General features: G+C 44.5%; 1 protein-coding gene across 1 annotated transcript; it reads right to left on the reverse strand.

Moving 5' to 3' along the window:
* Positions 1 to 1,055: 1,055 nt before the first annotated feature.
* LOC109916009 (deoxyribonuclease-2-alpha-like) lies at positions 1,056 to 12,801 on the reverse strand. Its single transcript, XM_048618099.1, has 8 exons — positions 12,642 to 12,801; positions 12,250 to 12,384; positions 10,923 to 11,035; positions 8,210 to 8,375; positions 6,717 to 6,792; positions 5,303 to 5,464; positions 4,174 to 4,371; positions 1,056 to 2,995 (listed from the first exon to the last, which is right to left on the reverse strand). The coding sequence occupies exons 3-8, from the start codon at positions 11,033 to 11,035 to the stop codon at positions 2,598 to 2,600; spliced, it is 1,113 nt and encodes a 370-aa protein (XP_048474056.1). The 5' UTR covers positions 12,250 to 12,384; positions 12,642 to 12,801; the 3' UTR covers positions 1,056 to 2,597.
* Positions 12,802 to 16,155: the final 3,354 nt, after the last annotated feature.

The raw sequence follows: 16,155 nt of genomic DNA on the forward strand, positions 1-16,155 counted from the left end.
CCCTCCCACTTCACCCTCAGACACCCCCTAACCCCCTCCCACTTCACTCTTCAGACATCCCCTAACCCCCGCCCAATTCACCCTCAGACTGCCCCCAAATACCAGAAGAGGCCTCAGCAGCATCCCATACAACCTCAATGTGACATCCCAACTCCTATACTCAAAGGACTGAACAATGAAGGCAAGCGTGCCAAATGCCTTCTTATGACACAAACTTCAAAGAGTTATGTACTTGAATGTCTAGGTCTCTCTGTTTGACAACAGTAACCCTGGCCCTACCATTGATTGTATAAGTCCTACCCTTCTTTAACTCCATCAATCACTCCTCAGCCCATTGGCCCAATTAATCAAGATCTCTTTGTAATCTTAGAGTGGAGTGACAAAGTGAGAAAGTCTTTTTTCACTCAATGAGGAAAGTGCGGCCTGAAATAAGTTTATAAGAATTTTGTTCATGGTGTCACTGGCCCATCCCTAATTGCCCCTTGACCTGAATGGCTTGCCAGGGCCACATTAAGGGTCATTAGGAGTCAACCACATTGTGTGGGTCTAGGCTCACATGTAGACCAGACTTGGCAAGGTTGGCACACTTCATTTCCTGAAGGACGTTAGTGACCCAGATGAGATTTTACCAGAATTGACAATTATTACATGTTTTGTTTTAAAATTCCAGATTTTATTGAATCACCATCTGCCGTGGTGGGATTTGAACCTATGTCTCCAGAACATTAGTTTGGGAGGTCTGGCTCACCAGCCCAGTGACATTACCAAAATGCCACTGTAGTGGAAGAAGTTAAGGAATAACTTTTTGAAAAGGGAATTGAATGGTACTGGAAATAGAAACAACTGCAAGGGCAGCAAGAGTAGTGGAAATTGCAGAGGGAGACTACAGGCAGAGCTCTTTCAAAGAGCCAGCACAAGGCACAATGGGCTGAATAGCTTCCTTATGTACTGTGTGATTGTAGGATTTCCTGCATGTGCCTTGTACATGCTATATGGATCGATACTGGAGTACATTCAAAACTTAGTTCAAAGACAGTAAAACCAGAGTAGAAATATCAGGTTAAAAAGGATTTATTCTGTTATGTAACAAAGTCAGCGTTTAATTTATTGATGATTCAGGAGAGCCAATGCTATAATTTAAACAGTTTACTGTAGCCTGCATGTAGATAAGAACATCCAATAAATTTACTTTTAAAAATTATTTAATGGAATGTGAGCCTCATTGGCTAGGCCAGTATTTATTGCACCTGCCTAACTCCTGTGGAGAAGGTGGGGGTGAACTGCCTTCTTGAACCGCTGCAGTCCATGTGCTGTAGGTAGCCCCACAATGCCCTTGGTCGGGTAGATCCAGGATTTTGACCCAGCGACAGTGAAGAAAAGGTGATATATTTCCAAGTCAGGATGGCGAGTGGCTTGAAGGGGAACTTGCAGGGGGTGGTGATCCCACATATCTGCTACCCTTGCCCTTCTAGGTTGTACAGGTCACAGGTTTGGAAGGAGCTGTCTGAGGATCTTTGGTGAATTTCTGCAGTGCATCTTGTAGATAGTACACACTGCTGCTACTGAGCGTCAGGATGGTGGGAGTGGATGCGGTGCCAATCAAACATACTGTTTTGTCATGGATGGTGTCAAGCTTCTTGAGTGTTGTCAGAGCTGCATCTATCCAGGCAAGTGGGGAGTATTCCAAAACACTCCTGACTTGTGCCTTGTAGATGGTAGACAGGCTTTGGGGATATGAAAGAACGTTAATTGTTGTAGAGTTTCCAGTATCAGTATGCACGGTAACAGAAAAGCCAGCAATCTCAATGCAAAGCAAGGACAAACAAGAGAGAGGTACACTAGAACTTGCTGCTGAGTGACTTGGGTGCTCTGCTCTGCAATTCTTTTTATGTTTCTACGTCTGCGAGTGTGCAGACATGAAGGGTTGGGGGCTGTGGGGCTTCATGGTGTCACATTTTTAGTGGAGGAAGATACTGGTTGGTAAGAGCAGAATTCGTTCCAAGTTTGATTGGATCAGTATCCCCTCTGGACACTCATGTAGCTGGGTGATGTGAGCCTGTGCAATCCTTTAGCCAAATGTGTGTGTTTCACTTCAAAGCTCAAAAGTTAGGAAAAGGAAACAGGGGAATACTAACCGGAACCAGGTAATGAGAGAGACGTCTTGCATTTCTAGAACATGCCACGTGACCTTAAAATGTTATAATGTTGTAATATGGGAAACCTGGCAGCCAATTTGTGCTCAGCAAGCTCTTACAACCAGCAATGATTGGATAATCTGGTTCAGCTTGATCAAGGGATAAATATTGGCCAGGGCACTGGGGGTGATCTCCCATCTCTCCGTTAAAATAGTAGCCACAGGATCCTTTCAGCCACTGCAGAGTGTAGGACAGAGCTTGATTTGTATTACATTCGAGACATGGAACTGAAAGAAAGATTGAGAAATAATTGCCTGCTTGTGGGAGATCTTGGACAAGGCCTGGATCTGAAGCTGGCCGGGTGGGATGCCAGCAAATTCTCTCTATGGACTGATCTACAAACAGTTTCGTAAACTCAGATTTGCAAAAGCAAAGTAAAAACGAACAATTGTGTATTTACTCTCAAACCACAGTCTGAGCCCCAGCCCGCATGCCCCTGCTTTCCTTCTCATTGCAAGAGCACACACAGAACTCACAGGATGTAACCAGGCTCGAGAAAGAATCCCAGACGACTGGATCATCAGTGCAGACAGTTCCACCACCTCTGTGCTCCTGCGCCCGGTCTCTGTTGATATCGCCAATGCAGGTCCACTTCACACCTGAGCCTGGCCTTGTCACACACCATTTGGAATGATCCATGCTGCTTTCGAAGCTAGTGTATGTGGTGAATGTAATGACCTTCACATTGTACACCGAGTACGTCATGGTGCAGTTGGATGGGAGAGTGTGTGCGGAGTTTGGCCAGGTCTGAACCAACAGATCACTCTGAAAGGAGCCTGCCACCCAGCCAGAGTATAAATCTGCAATACAAGGAAACGCTTATGAAGCAGTAAACAATGAGATCTCTACCTCTTCCAATCAGGCCATCGATATACAACAGTCATTTACTAATCGAAGCAGGAGAAAGAAAGTGAACGGTGAGAATGTGGTTGAAATAAATATCAAATCTATTGAAAGGGAGCTGGATGAATACTGGAGAAAGAAATGGATGGGTATGTTGATAGAGTGAGACGGAGTAAGGGTGGGCAGGGCTCACATGGAGCACATGCACTTGTATGGATCCGATGGGCTGAATGGACTGTTTCTATGCTGCACATTCTACAAAAATCCATACAATATTTCCTGCCATCCTCTAATCAGGGTTAGACTTAGTGTCTAGAACCGAAGGATGCAAAGGGGAAGCTGGAATTAGAACTGTTGGAAAACTCCCCAGTTACATTCAATTATACGAAGAACAAAGAACAATACAGCACAGGAACAGTGTTTCTTAAATGCTACTATTGTGTCTGCTTCCACCACCTCCTCTCGCAACACGTTCCACGGTGCTGCTGTGTTATGTGCAGCAGCATTGAGAGCTCTCCATAAGGCGCACATGGTAAAAGAGGACATTTAAATCGAGATGTTCAAAAATTATACATATGTTTAACAGGTTAGATAGAAGGAAAATTGTTTCCACTGACAGGAAGGTGCAGAGAGGAGCACAAATCAAAAGGCAGTTGGCAAAAGAACTGAGCAAAGACGAAGGGGTAGTAGGAACTGCCGATGCTGGAGTCTGAGATAACAAGGCTTGGATGAACAAGAGTTGGATGAACACAGCAGGCCAGGCAGCATCAGAGGAGCAGGAAAGCGAGTCTTTTTTCCTTCTTTAGGCTGAGGGGGTTATTGGGATATGGAACATGCAGCCTGAGGGAGGTGGTGGTGGTAGATTCAGTTGGAACTTAAACAGCCAACACCCCTACGTTGTCTCCAATCAGACCACACCATTACTCTGCTCCCACTGCCCCACACATTTCATTTACATCCAGCCAGCTTATGAAGATGTCTATTGAATCTACTTCTACAGGAACAGGACAGGTTTAAACAGCAAGTTCCGGTAAACTGGAACAGTTGGTATGCGGCCAATGTCCAAGATTATTTCGGAGAGAGGGCAGAATAGGGAAATCAGGGAGAAAGAGAGAGACAGTGACAAGTACCGTACCATCTCCAAATTTTCTGCTCTTTGCAAAACTGGTGAAGAGTTTCCCAGCTGCCGACGAGAGAACGACCTTACTCTGCCAGGGGGGCCTCTCCAGCTTTTTGCCAGTTGCTGCCTTGTTGAGGTTGACCAGGTCTTTGGCGAAAGAGGGCGGGATCGAATGATCGTAGACATGAGGGTTGTTGTACAATAACTGTGTACCTGCAAACAGCAGCACAGCATCATTAGACTTTTCTGGACATAAATACATCAATGCAACAAATAAGGATTTTGTAAAAAAGAAATTTAAGCCCAATTCAGAACATTTTCTTTTTTCCTCAGGTTGGGAAGGTTGATGTTTCATAGGAATTAGGTGCCAGCTACTGAGTCTATATCCACATGGATGGTCCATTCAGCCCATGCTCCACATGAGCACCACCCATCCCATTTCGAAAACCCATCAGCTTATCCTTCTAACCCTTTCTCCCTCATGTGTTTATCCAGCTTCCTCCTAAACATGTCTACGGCCCTATGCCTTGAGCACTCTGTGGCCAACGGTTCCACGTTCTCACCTTTCTCTCTGAAAATGCATTCACCCCTAAAGTATTCACCAATTATCCTCAGGAGCATCAGCAGGGTCCTGTCACTACGGGGTCAGGAGATCCACTGTTCCCAGGCCTCTTGGGCTAAACTGTGCCCAATGAAAATTGGTTAAGAATCCAGGCGGAATACATTTTTTAAAAAAAAATACATTAAAAAAGTGAAGTTACGATAGTCCTGTCAGACAATAGGGCTGCTCTGTCACCGGGGAGGCGCGACTGGTGGGGGTTTAACCCGAGGGTCACTGTACCTCAGGCGAGGGGATAGGTTGAGATGGGGAGTCATTTATGGTAACCTCAGCCTGTGTGTGAATTGGACCCATACTGTTGGCGTCACCAGCCAACTGAGCTAACCAACCACTTAAAAAAAAAAAAAAAGAGATAACCCAGGAGTTTGACTGACCTATTTCCAGTACGTTACAACCCAGTTCAATGAGCAAATTGACAGTTTTGGGGAGCCATGCCAGTCTGTGCCATCACTAACAGTCACAAATACGGGGGCTTTACATTATCTTGAAGGGAAAGCAGCAATGTTTGCTGAGTAGTTCTCTCACCAATGTCCTTAAACTGGTCATATCGGTAGGTAACACACAAGAAAGACTGCCCGTTTTTCATTCCACTGTGTGGCCACTTGTAGGATTGGTCAGTTCTGGGTGGGAAGAACGGAGTGCTGTGAACCAACCAGAAGCCTTGTATGTCATCCAAAAGGACAACTCCTGAGAATAAACAGTACACTAATCAGTAAACAGTTCTAGCACCCATATAGTCCAACTCTCATTGCATGAATTACTCTAGTCTTGGCTCAAAGGCAACGCCAAGAATTGACATCCCATCAGCCAGTGGTTTGGGTGTTTAACTCAAGGGAAGACTGAAAAAGTATGGAATACAACAACAACCTGCATTTGTAGCACCCCCTTAACAGAGTTAAATGCCCCTGGGCATGGCAAAGGAGCATCAAAATGTATTGGACACTGAAACAAACAAAAACAGAAGAAATTGCTGGAGAAACTCAGTAGGTCTGGCTGCATCTGTGGAGAGAGAAACAGAGTTAATGTTTTGTGTCCAGTGACCTGTTCTGAAGGTCAACATATCTATCTATTTCTTTGTCCAGGACGCTCTCTCCACAGATGCTGCCAGACCTGCTGAGTTTCTCCAGCAATTTCTGTTTCTGTTTGGTCATGGATCAAGGTAAAAAAGAAATGACCATGCTGCACAAGAATCGAAAGAATGTTGTGTTTGTAGAGGGTTGTAGAGCAGGAAGAGCAGATGGAGAGATAGGCAGAGGAAGGAAAACCATGTAGAAATCTGAACACTGAATATCAGATTGGCTGAACAGAGTGAAAGATGGATGAAGACAATGGGTACATTTTTAAAAAATTCATTTGTGGGATGTGGGCTTCACTGGCTGGGCCCAGCATTTATTGCCTGTCCCTGGTTACTCTTGAGAAGGTGGTGGTGAGCTGCCTTTTTGACCTGCTGCAGTCCACCTGCTGTTGGCTGACCCACAATGCCCTTTGGGAGGGAATTCCAGGATTTTGACCCAGCAACACTGAAGGAACAGTGATATATGTCTAAGTCAGGATGGTGTGTGGCTTGGAGGGGAACTTGCAGGGGGTGGTGTTCCCATGTATCTGCTGCCCCTTGTCCTTCTACATGGAAGTGGTCATGGGTTTGGGCAGCAGAATTCCAGAGGTGGCCAAAGAGTTCTGTAGCAGTCAAGCTCAGAGGTAACAAAACCATGGATGTTAATTTTCAGTCTTAATCAGGGATGGAAACAAGGGATGGTAGAGAGCAGGCTCGAGAAAACATTGACTCAATCACGTATTCCATGTGGATACATAATGATGCAGAGTGGAGGCAGGAAAAAATAAGCCCTTGCCATATGAAACAAACATTCAAAGCTGTCAGAGCATTGCTTCTGGCCTGGAGCTTGAGAGGAAGCACCACAATCTAGGCATTGTTCATCACCTTTTGTATGTCCGCCATAACTGGACAGGGTGGTATTGACCTGGTCATTGTAGAGGACATATGCCACTTGGTCCCTCTGGAAAAACAAAGCAGAGGATAATGAATATAACAATTCCCCCTTAGCAATTCCAAATTTCAACACTGAAATGCATTTAGATTGTATTTTATGTTATATGCAAGCATATTTCTTGCCAATGACACCTACGTCCCATGGAAGAATTATTTCAGAACTGATGTTTGACCACACATGGAGAATGTCTGGGGGATCTAGAGCCATAGAGCTGTACAGCACAGAAACAGACCCTTCAGTCCAACTTGTCCTTGCCGACCAGATATCCTAAATTAATCAAGCCCCGTTTGCCAGCATTTGGCCCATATCCCTCTAAACCCTTCCTATTCATATACCCATCCAAATGCCTTATAAATGTTGTAATTGTACCAACCTCCACCACTTCCTCTGGCAGCTCATTTCCAAATACGTACCACCCTCTGTGTGAAAAAGTTGCCCCTTAGGTCCCTTTTATATATTTCCCCTCTCACCTTAAACCTATGCCCTCTAGTTTTGGACTCCCCCACCCTAGGAAAAAGACCTTGGCTATTTACCCTATCCATGCCCCTCAAGATTTTATAAACCTCTATAAAGTCACCCCTCAGCCTCTGGTGCTCCAGGGAAAATAGCCCCAGCCTATTCAGTCTCTCCCTATAGCTCAAACCCTCCAACCCTGGCAACATCCTTGTAAATCTTTTCTGAATCCTTTCAAGTTTCACAACGTCCTTCCTATGACAGGGAGACCAGAATTGAATGCATTATTCCAAAAGTGGCCTAACCAATGTCCTGTACAGCTGCAACACAACCTCCTATAATCAATGCACTGACCAATAAATTAAACTTCAGTGACTGGTTGACCTTATGGAGCATTACACCAGACCGGCCTGAGATATGGACAAATCTTCAAATGTGTACCATTTTTAATTAAACCATTCCTTCCTCTTGCATGGAGTTGAAAAAAGATCAAAAGGCCACTATTTCATTGAAGAGGAGGGGAGATCTTGCTCAGACCTGAACACTATTAATCCTATAAAAACTGATGATCTGGTCATTATCAGATTGCTGTTTGCGGGAGCTTGCTGTTTGCAGGAGCTTGCTGTGCACAAATTAACTGTCACGTTCCCTTTATTACATCAGTGGCTACACGCCAAAACGTACCTCATTGGCTGTGAAGTGCTTCGAGAGAGTGGAGGTGGTGCGCTATGTAAATGCAAACGATTCTCAAATTCATCGTGAAAAATATCAGAATTCAGTTCCCTGGGCTGGTTAACATTTGAGCCCAAATCTGATACACTGCCCAACCCTTATAGTCAAACAACCAAAACAATCCTTTAGTTCATTTTCTAAAGAAGGGTCTAGGCCCGAAACGTCAGCCTTCCTGCTCCTCTGATGCTGCTTGGCCTGCTGTGTTCATCCAGCTCTACACCTTGTTATCTTTAGTTACCTGCAGTTTAGATTTCTCATAGAGCTGCTGTAGAGTCCCTCCCACAGCTCGGTCCGTGTCATTAATCAAGCGATTTCCAGTTCTCCAGCCATTGCTCGAGGAGTCCATGTACTTGTATTGTAAACCTGTTTTACTGACATGTTTGGGTAACTTGTAAACAATGAACCTGAAAGCAGATGGGTGGGTGGGGAGAGGGAGGGTTGGAGAGTAAGGAGACAAAAGTTAACTTCAAAGGCAGTGTGTGATTGAAAAAAGGGAACACTACACCACTCCAACATTCCCACTAAGGAGGAGCTCACAACCCAACACCCTTCCTCACTCAGTGTAGAGTTTGACACCTTCCAGGACAAAGCAGTCTGCTTGATCAGCACCCCATTCACCAGTCAACATTCTCCACCACCGACGCTCAGTACACACTGCTGCTACTATCTACAAGATGCACTGCAGAATTTCACCGAAGATCCTCAAACAGCACCGTCCACACTGATACCACTTCCATCCAGAAGGACAAGGGCAGCAGATGCAGTGGGGAGGTGTTCCCATGTAAGTTCCCCTCCAAGCCACACACCACCCTGACTTGGAAATATATCACCTGCAGTGTCGCTGGGTCATTTGCCTTGAACTCTCTCCTTTAAGGGCATTGTGGGTCAACCTACAGCACATGGACTGCCGCAGTTTCAAGTAGGCAGCTCAACATCACCTTCTCCAGGGGCGACAAGGGACAGGCAATAAATGCTGGTCTTGCCAGAGACACCCATCTGTTTTTAAAAATCCTAACACAGGATCACACCTCACAAAAACAAGTAAAAAATTGACAATCCTTCTGAGAAAGGGAAGCTTCATCGGTGTAACATTTATTACCATAGTTTCTATTGCGCAGAATGTGACTACATTCACAGTGGGAACAGAAAGACACTGTACAGAGACAGTAAAGCAGCTTTGCAAAGGTTAATTCTGTGACATATCCTTGGGGCAGAGGTATCAAAGTCCCACTTGGGATCAGTTACTGCTTTGTCTGTGCTCGCAACCAATGCAGAGACTCCAGAAATTAAAGTCAGAATTGTGATAGAGTTAATTTTGACTAGTATAAACCAAGTATTGGGTGTGTTGGCTGGGCGTTTAGCATCTCTTCAATTGACACTGATGGAAATAACAATTACAAACGATGTAAAAAGTGTCACTGAGTCACTATCATTGGTTAGCAGGTTCACAAAGACAAGATCATGGCATTTCTATGTTAATAAACTCACATATCGAGGGATGAGTTTCATGAAAAGATTGGTGGATCTGAGCCAACACACAAGTCAGTAGGACAAAATGCAATTGCTGACAATTTAAGTCTCAAATTCGAGAGGATTTGCTTTAAAAAAATACAGCATGGAAACAGACCTTTCAGTCCAATTAATCCATGCTGACCATAATCCGAAACTAAACTAGTCCCACCCACCTGCGTTTGACCCATGTCCCTCCAAATATTTCTTATTTATGTATCTATCCAAATGTCTTTTAAATGTTGTAACTGTACCCATGTCCACCAGTTCTTCTGGAAGTTCATTCCAGAGGTGATCCTTTCTCAGAACAGTTCTGGAAATTTCCAGCCACTTTGTTTTTGTTCCTGATTTACAGCATCCGCAGTTTGTTCGGTTTTTATTCCACTGTTACTCTGACAGTTTGTGTTGACAGCTGTGTCCCAATCCACGCCTGTTGTCATTTCCCAGCACTACCTGGCTATTGGCAGCATGGTTAAACGCTGTTTCTCTTTGCCTATCAGCATTGCCAAGGCACAGGCTGTAACTAGAGAGGGGGGGAAAGATAAGGTGACAGACAAGTGAACTTCTGTCCCACCAATCACCTTTCACTATCTTGGCAATGTCACTGATCACCACAGTCCATAGCTATGGCTAGCATTCTCACTATTTGTACACAGGAATATTCACAAAAACTGGAAAGTTTGTCTTCTACCATTTGAACCCATATCCCCAGAGCATTAACCTGCATTCTCAATGACTAGTCCAGTGACATTACACTACACCCCCCTCTCTCTAGTCACCATATTGTATGTGGTCTCTATTTATTCTGATTCTATTTGAATTATCATAAACTGCTCATGACCCCTTTGGATGGCATGGTGGCTCAATGGTTAGCACTGCTGCCTTACAATGCCCTGGACCTGGGTTCGATTCCATCCTCGGGCAACTGTGTGGAGTTTGAACATTCTCCCCAGGTCTGCGTGGGTTTCTGCCGGGTGCTCCGGTTTCCTCCCACAGTCCAAAAATGCACAGTTAGGTGGAGTGGCCATTGGAAATTGTCCGTACTGTTCAGGGTATGTAGGCTAGGTGGGTTAGGCAGGGTAGATATGGGGTTACGGGATACGGTAGGGAGCTAGCTCTGGATGGGATGCTCTTCAGAGGGGCAGTGCGGACTCAATGGGCCGAATGACTTCGTCCCACACTGTAGGGATTCTAGGATTCCGTGAACTCCATAGAGCTATCTGATCTACATAATCAAATGGCATTCTCCTGTTACAAAAACAGAAATTGCTGGAGAAACGCAGGAGGTTTGGCAGCAGCTGTGGAGAGAAAGGCAGAGTTAATGTTTCAAGTCCAGAATCTGTTCCTCTCTGCCGTGCTGAGCAGAAAGGTCACTGTCTCCTGTTTTCGTGGTGCTTATTTGAACAAGTTACAGATGTGGAGAGCAAAATGCTTTAACTTACCAGTCAACTGGCTGCCCATCATCATTGTAACAGGAAATGTCAGAGGCAGCAAAATATACAGAGCAGGTAACAGTCAGACAAGCAAGTGCAGACCAGTAACTGGAGCTGGCCATCTGAAAAACAAGAATATCCAAGAATAACATGCTGGAATTTCCTCTTCCAGTCAATATTCATGGTGCTCACTGTGGCAAAACTCAACAATCATTGCAGCAACCTCCAATAAATTCATCTTACTCCGTCGCAATGCTCCCTTTCCCCCCATAGCTGTGGTCCCTTGATATCCAGGGTTAGCATTATCTAAATCACTTTCTGGTTCCCCACTCTTTTCTATGTTAGTAACATCTTGTTCTGCTGCAGCACAAGCCTACATCTAGGTGTGCAGCAAGGCACTAACTATGTTAACATCCAAAAAAACATGGAGGAATGCTTCGGAGAATCTAACCTCTTTGATTATTTGAATTTAAATAATCAATCTGGAAACAAAAAGCTGATGTAGCTGGAAGTGACAGTGTACTTATCACAAATTGCCAAACTAGTTCAGCAACGTCCTTTAGGCACATAAACTGCTGCTGTTGCCTGGTGTCAGTGTATACGTGACTCCAGCCCCACACCACAATGTGGTGGTTACTAACTGCTCAAAACAGGCTAGGGACAGCAGAAAGTACAGAGGACAGGCACAGGATTGTCAGCAGATTTACCCAACCTGGTCTACTTTAAAAAAAGTGCAAGCAAAGCCCTATTAACTCATTAGCCTCTGTAGTCGTGACAATCTCTAGACTAGAGACAAAAAGACCCTGCAGATGCTGGAATCTAAGGTAGATAAACAGGAAGCTGGAAGAACACAGAGAGCTAAACTGTTTGATGGACTAACTGATTAAACTAGACAAATGTCCAGCGCTGACTTACCGAACTAAAGATATGGACAGACATGAGGTACATAACCAGAGTTTGCCCTTCCACTCTGATGCCTCAATAAACACTTCACCTCCTCTCTATAAAGAGTGAGGTGACTGAATCTCAATATATTTGCTCAGTATCGGGTACAAATGCTGTAGATTAAAAAAAAAAGGCAGTCATGTCAGGTCAAAATTGTAATCGAAGTGTGCAAGTTCATTTTGAACGGAAATAGAAAGGTGGATGGGGTGATGGGAGACTGTACAATTGGACAGCAGCAACATTAAAGGGGCAGTCTCTACAAAGAGGTCAGATTGCATTCCACAGAGGGAGAGAAACAAACAGTCCTCAACTGAATCCTGGAATATAATTGATGGTACAATGACACACACACACACACACACACACAGTTTCTCTGTCGCAGTTGGATTACCAGGTCCCTGTGATCTCCCTCTGTCGTTGTCTCTAAACTTTAGTTCCAGCTCTTATGTACTCCATGTCTGACTTGTGTTTTCAGAGCCTGTGCCTTCTCCTTCTCCTTCTCCTTCTCCTTCTCCTTCTCCTTCTCCTTCAGCACAAGTTAAAACGCATTCATCGTCAGAAAGTTAGCACACAGTTCAAACCCTTTCTCTTAAATACTTCACAGTGTGTCACAAGGCAGGGGGTTACATTCACATCTGTTTGGAAGAGTCCATTTTAAACTCTAGTAGGGTAGTTGGAATTGAACCAAATAGCAGCATAAATTAAATCAACAAGACAAGTTAGATCCCTGTTTGAGGGATTTCTCTAGCTTTCTCCATGCATGAAACAATGTTTTGTACTCACTTCTCTGCTCGGAATGGACGAATCTCTGCAGAGCACCGAGTGTTACTGAGATAGAATTGGGAGCAATTTAAAGAAGTTGAAATACCAGAAGCCTATTTCACTCTCAGTCTCGAGAGGTGTGTCTTCACAAAGTGTCAGACATTCACACAACGAGAAAACAAAACTAAAAAAAACCGAAAGAACTGCAGATGCTGTAAATCAGGAACAAAAACAGAAGTTGCTGGAAAACCTCAGCAGGTTATGCAGCATCTGTGAAGAAAAAAAAATCACAGCTAACGTTTCGGGTCCGGTTCTGAGGAAGGGTCACCGGACCCGAAAGGTTAACTCTGAGAAAATAAAACTGCTTCGCTGATCACAGAACTCCTGGTTGGCCCAGCTTCTGAACTGAAAGGGCTGACAGAAAGGATATGTCAGTACAAGGCTGAACAAAGTTTCACTTCCAGTAATTAAAAACTTATCCTCTGTTAATTATGATGATGTGCAAGTTGCTGATTACAGCAGAAAGATTTGGACTCTTCCAAACAGAGGTGAATAGGGTCCAGACCCGAAACGTCAGCTTTCCTGCTCCTCTGATGCTACCTGGCCTGCTGTGTTCCTCCAGCCCCACACTGTGTTGTCTCAGTTCTCAATCATAACTCTCCAGTACAGTGTCTAAGACCTCCCTCTCAATCTGGACCAGTTCTCTCTTCCTGATATCAGAGTCATGTGATTAGTTACATCATCACAAGTTGCATGAATTTTATTATTTCACAAATACCGCAGCCAATTTGTGAAGAGCAAGCTCCCCCAGACACCAATGTACAGCTAAGTGGTTGTTGTGATGTTGTTCAAGGGATAATTGTTGGCTGTGACAGCGGCGGGGAACTTTCCTGTCCCAGTTCTTCTTTGAAATAGTGTCTTTAACATTGAGGCAAGAGGACAGGAAGCTGCCTTGGTGTACCATTTCATCTGAGAGACAGCGCCTCTGACAAAGCAACACTGCCTCAGCACTGCACTACAGTGTCAGCTTTGTCCCTGGATAAGGCTCAAACCCATAACCATCTGACTTAGGCGACACCTACTGGACAGGTACAGGACAGATACTGGAGGGGAACTCACACTATTCAAGCATCTAGACTCGCTCTGAAATCACAAACTGTCGCTCAGTCTGAGGGACAAGCTCTGCAAAGGTTAGAAACATGGCGCATTTAACCAGCAGATGTTTAGGAGACAGCTCAGACTGCAAGGAACCTGCAAAGCCAACTGAAAACTCTCCGATTCCACAATAGCTCATTGCCAACAGTAGAATATTCCATTCAACATGTCCAGGGGGAAGTGTGTTTTGCAATGACAAGTATTGTGTACAGTTTTGTCATAGCACTATCAGAAGGAGGCTTTGGAGAGGGTGCAAAAGAGGTTTATCAGGATGTTGCCTGGATCGGAGTGTATTCGCTATAAGGAGAGGTTGGACAGACTTGGATAACACAGTGCGGAGCTGGAGGAACACAGCAGGCCAGGCAGCATCAGAGGAGCAGGAAAGTTGACGTTTCGGGTCGGGACCCTTCTCAGCATCAGAGGAGCAGGAAAGTTGACGTTTCGGGTCGGGACCCTTCTTCAGAAATGGCCTGCTGTGTTCCTCCAGCTCCACACTGTGTTATCTCTGACTCCAGCATCTGCAGTTCTTGCTATCTCTTGGATATACTTAGATTATTTTCACTAGAGTGACGGAGGCTGAGGGGAGACCTGATAGAAGTATGTAAAATTACGAGAGACATGGATAGGATGAATAGTCAGGGTCTTTCCTCCAGGGTGGAAATGTTAAATATTAGGTGGTATAGTTTAAACTTTAAAGGAGATATGTGACACAGGTTTTTTTTAAAACAGAGGGTGATAGGTGCCTGGAACATTTAATTAACTCTCCAACTGTGCCATCTTATTTTTGATATTTTGTAATTATCTCTCTGTCTTAAATAGTTAGACCATAGGTCATCCCTTCATTTGCTATTCAGCTGTTGATACTTTACTCACACTGTCTGACACTTCTGATTACCTGCAGAGATTTATTATTCAATCTCGGTACTTCACTCACACCATTTTTACTACCTTTTGACACTCTTAATTTACCTGGAATTATCATGCAATTTTCTCTCTGCTTACAAATTCTGTGCCTGTGTGCTTCCCTCCACTTCACCTGATGAAGGAGCAGGGCTTTGAAAGCCTGTGATTTCAAATAAACCTGTTGGATTGTAACCTGGGGTGTGGTGTGACTTCTGACTTTGTGCACCCCAGTCCAACATCGGCATCTCCACGCCACAGCCACAAGTGGCAGTAAGGACACAATGGCTGGTGTCCAATCACCTCACTCACGTTTTCAATGGGGATACCGCGCTAACAATAACTCTGTAATGTCAGGGTTGCTGCCTCAGTCTAACTTCCGCTAGTGTATCAGCTGTATTAACCTGGGAAAGTTGCAGTTCCTGGGCCTGAGTGCTGATGGAACACTAATTATTTTGGTGTCAAAGTGTAGAATGGTCACAGGAAGGAAGCTTGGAGTGAATTGAATCATAGAAACTTTGAAGATAGGAGCAGGAGTAGGCCATTCAACCCCTCAAGACTGTTCTAACATTTAAGCTGATCATGGTCAATCATCGAGCTCAATATCCGAATCCCATGCTCCCTCCGTATTTGATTTGATTTGATTTATTGTTGTTACATGTACCAAGATACAGTGAAAAGTATTGTTTTGCATGCTATCCAGAAATATCATACCTTAAGTAAGTACATCAGGGTAATAGAGTATGCCTTGATCTCTTCAGCCACAAGATTTATATTTCCTTCCTGCTTGAAAACACAATGTTTTGGTCTCAACCACTTTCTGTGGGAGTGAATTCCACAGGCTCTCCACTCTGTGGGTGTAAACATTTCTCCTTATCTCAGTCCTAAAAGGTTTACCCCATATCATAGAATCCCTACTGTGTTAAAGCAGGCCATTTGGCCCATCAAGACACTCCAGAGCATCCCATCCCGACCCAAACCCCCAAAGCACCTAGTCTGCACATGCTTGAAACTATGGGCAATTTAGCACAGCCAGTCCACCTAACCTGCACATCTTTGGACTGTGGGAGGAAACCAGAGCATCTGGAGGAAACCCACACAGACACAGGGAGAATGTGCAAACTCAACACAGACAGTCACCCAAGGGTAGAATTGAACCCAGGTTCTTGGTGCTATGAGGCAGCAGTGCTAACCACTGAGCCACCATGCCCTTTAACTATGCCCCTTAGTCCTGGACTCCCCCACTATCAGGAACATTATTCCTGCATTTACACAGCATAGAATCATTTTAGTGATTCATGGGATGAGGATAGGAATGGACCTTGTCCCAATTCCCAAACTGAAAGAAATTCCTCTTCCCAGTTCATCAGGAGTGAGCCAGTGCAGATGTGATACAATAGCTTTCGTCAGGTACAGCAGCACAGTTAATGATTTGTTCGAACATTCTAACTCTATGACAGAGGCAATGGCCTAGTGGTAT

This window comes from Rhincodon typus, chromosome 38 (genome assembly GCF_021869965.1).
Source record: "Rhincodon typus isolate 14 chromosome 38, sRhiTyp1.1, whole genome shotgun sequence".
NCBI classification, from domain to species: domain Eukaryota; kingdom Metazoa; phylum Chordata; class Chondrichthyes; order Orectolobiformes; family Rhincodontidae; genus Rhincodon; species Rhincodon typus.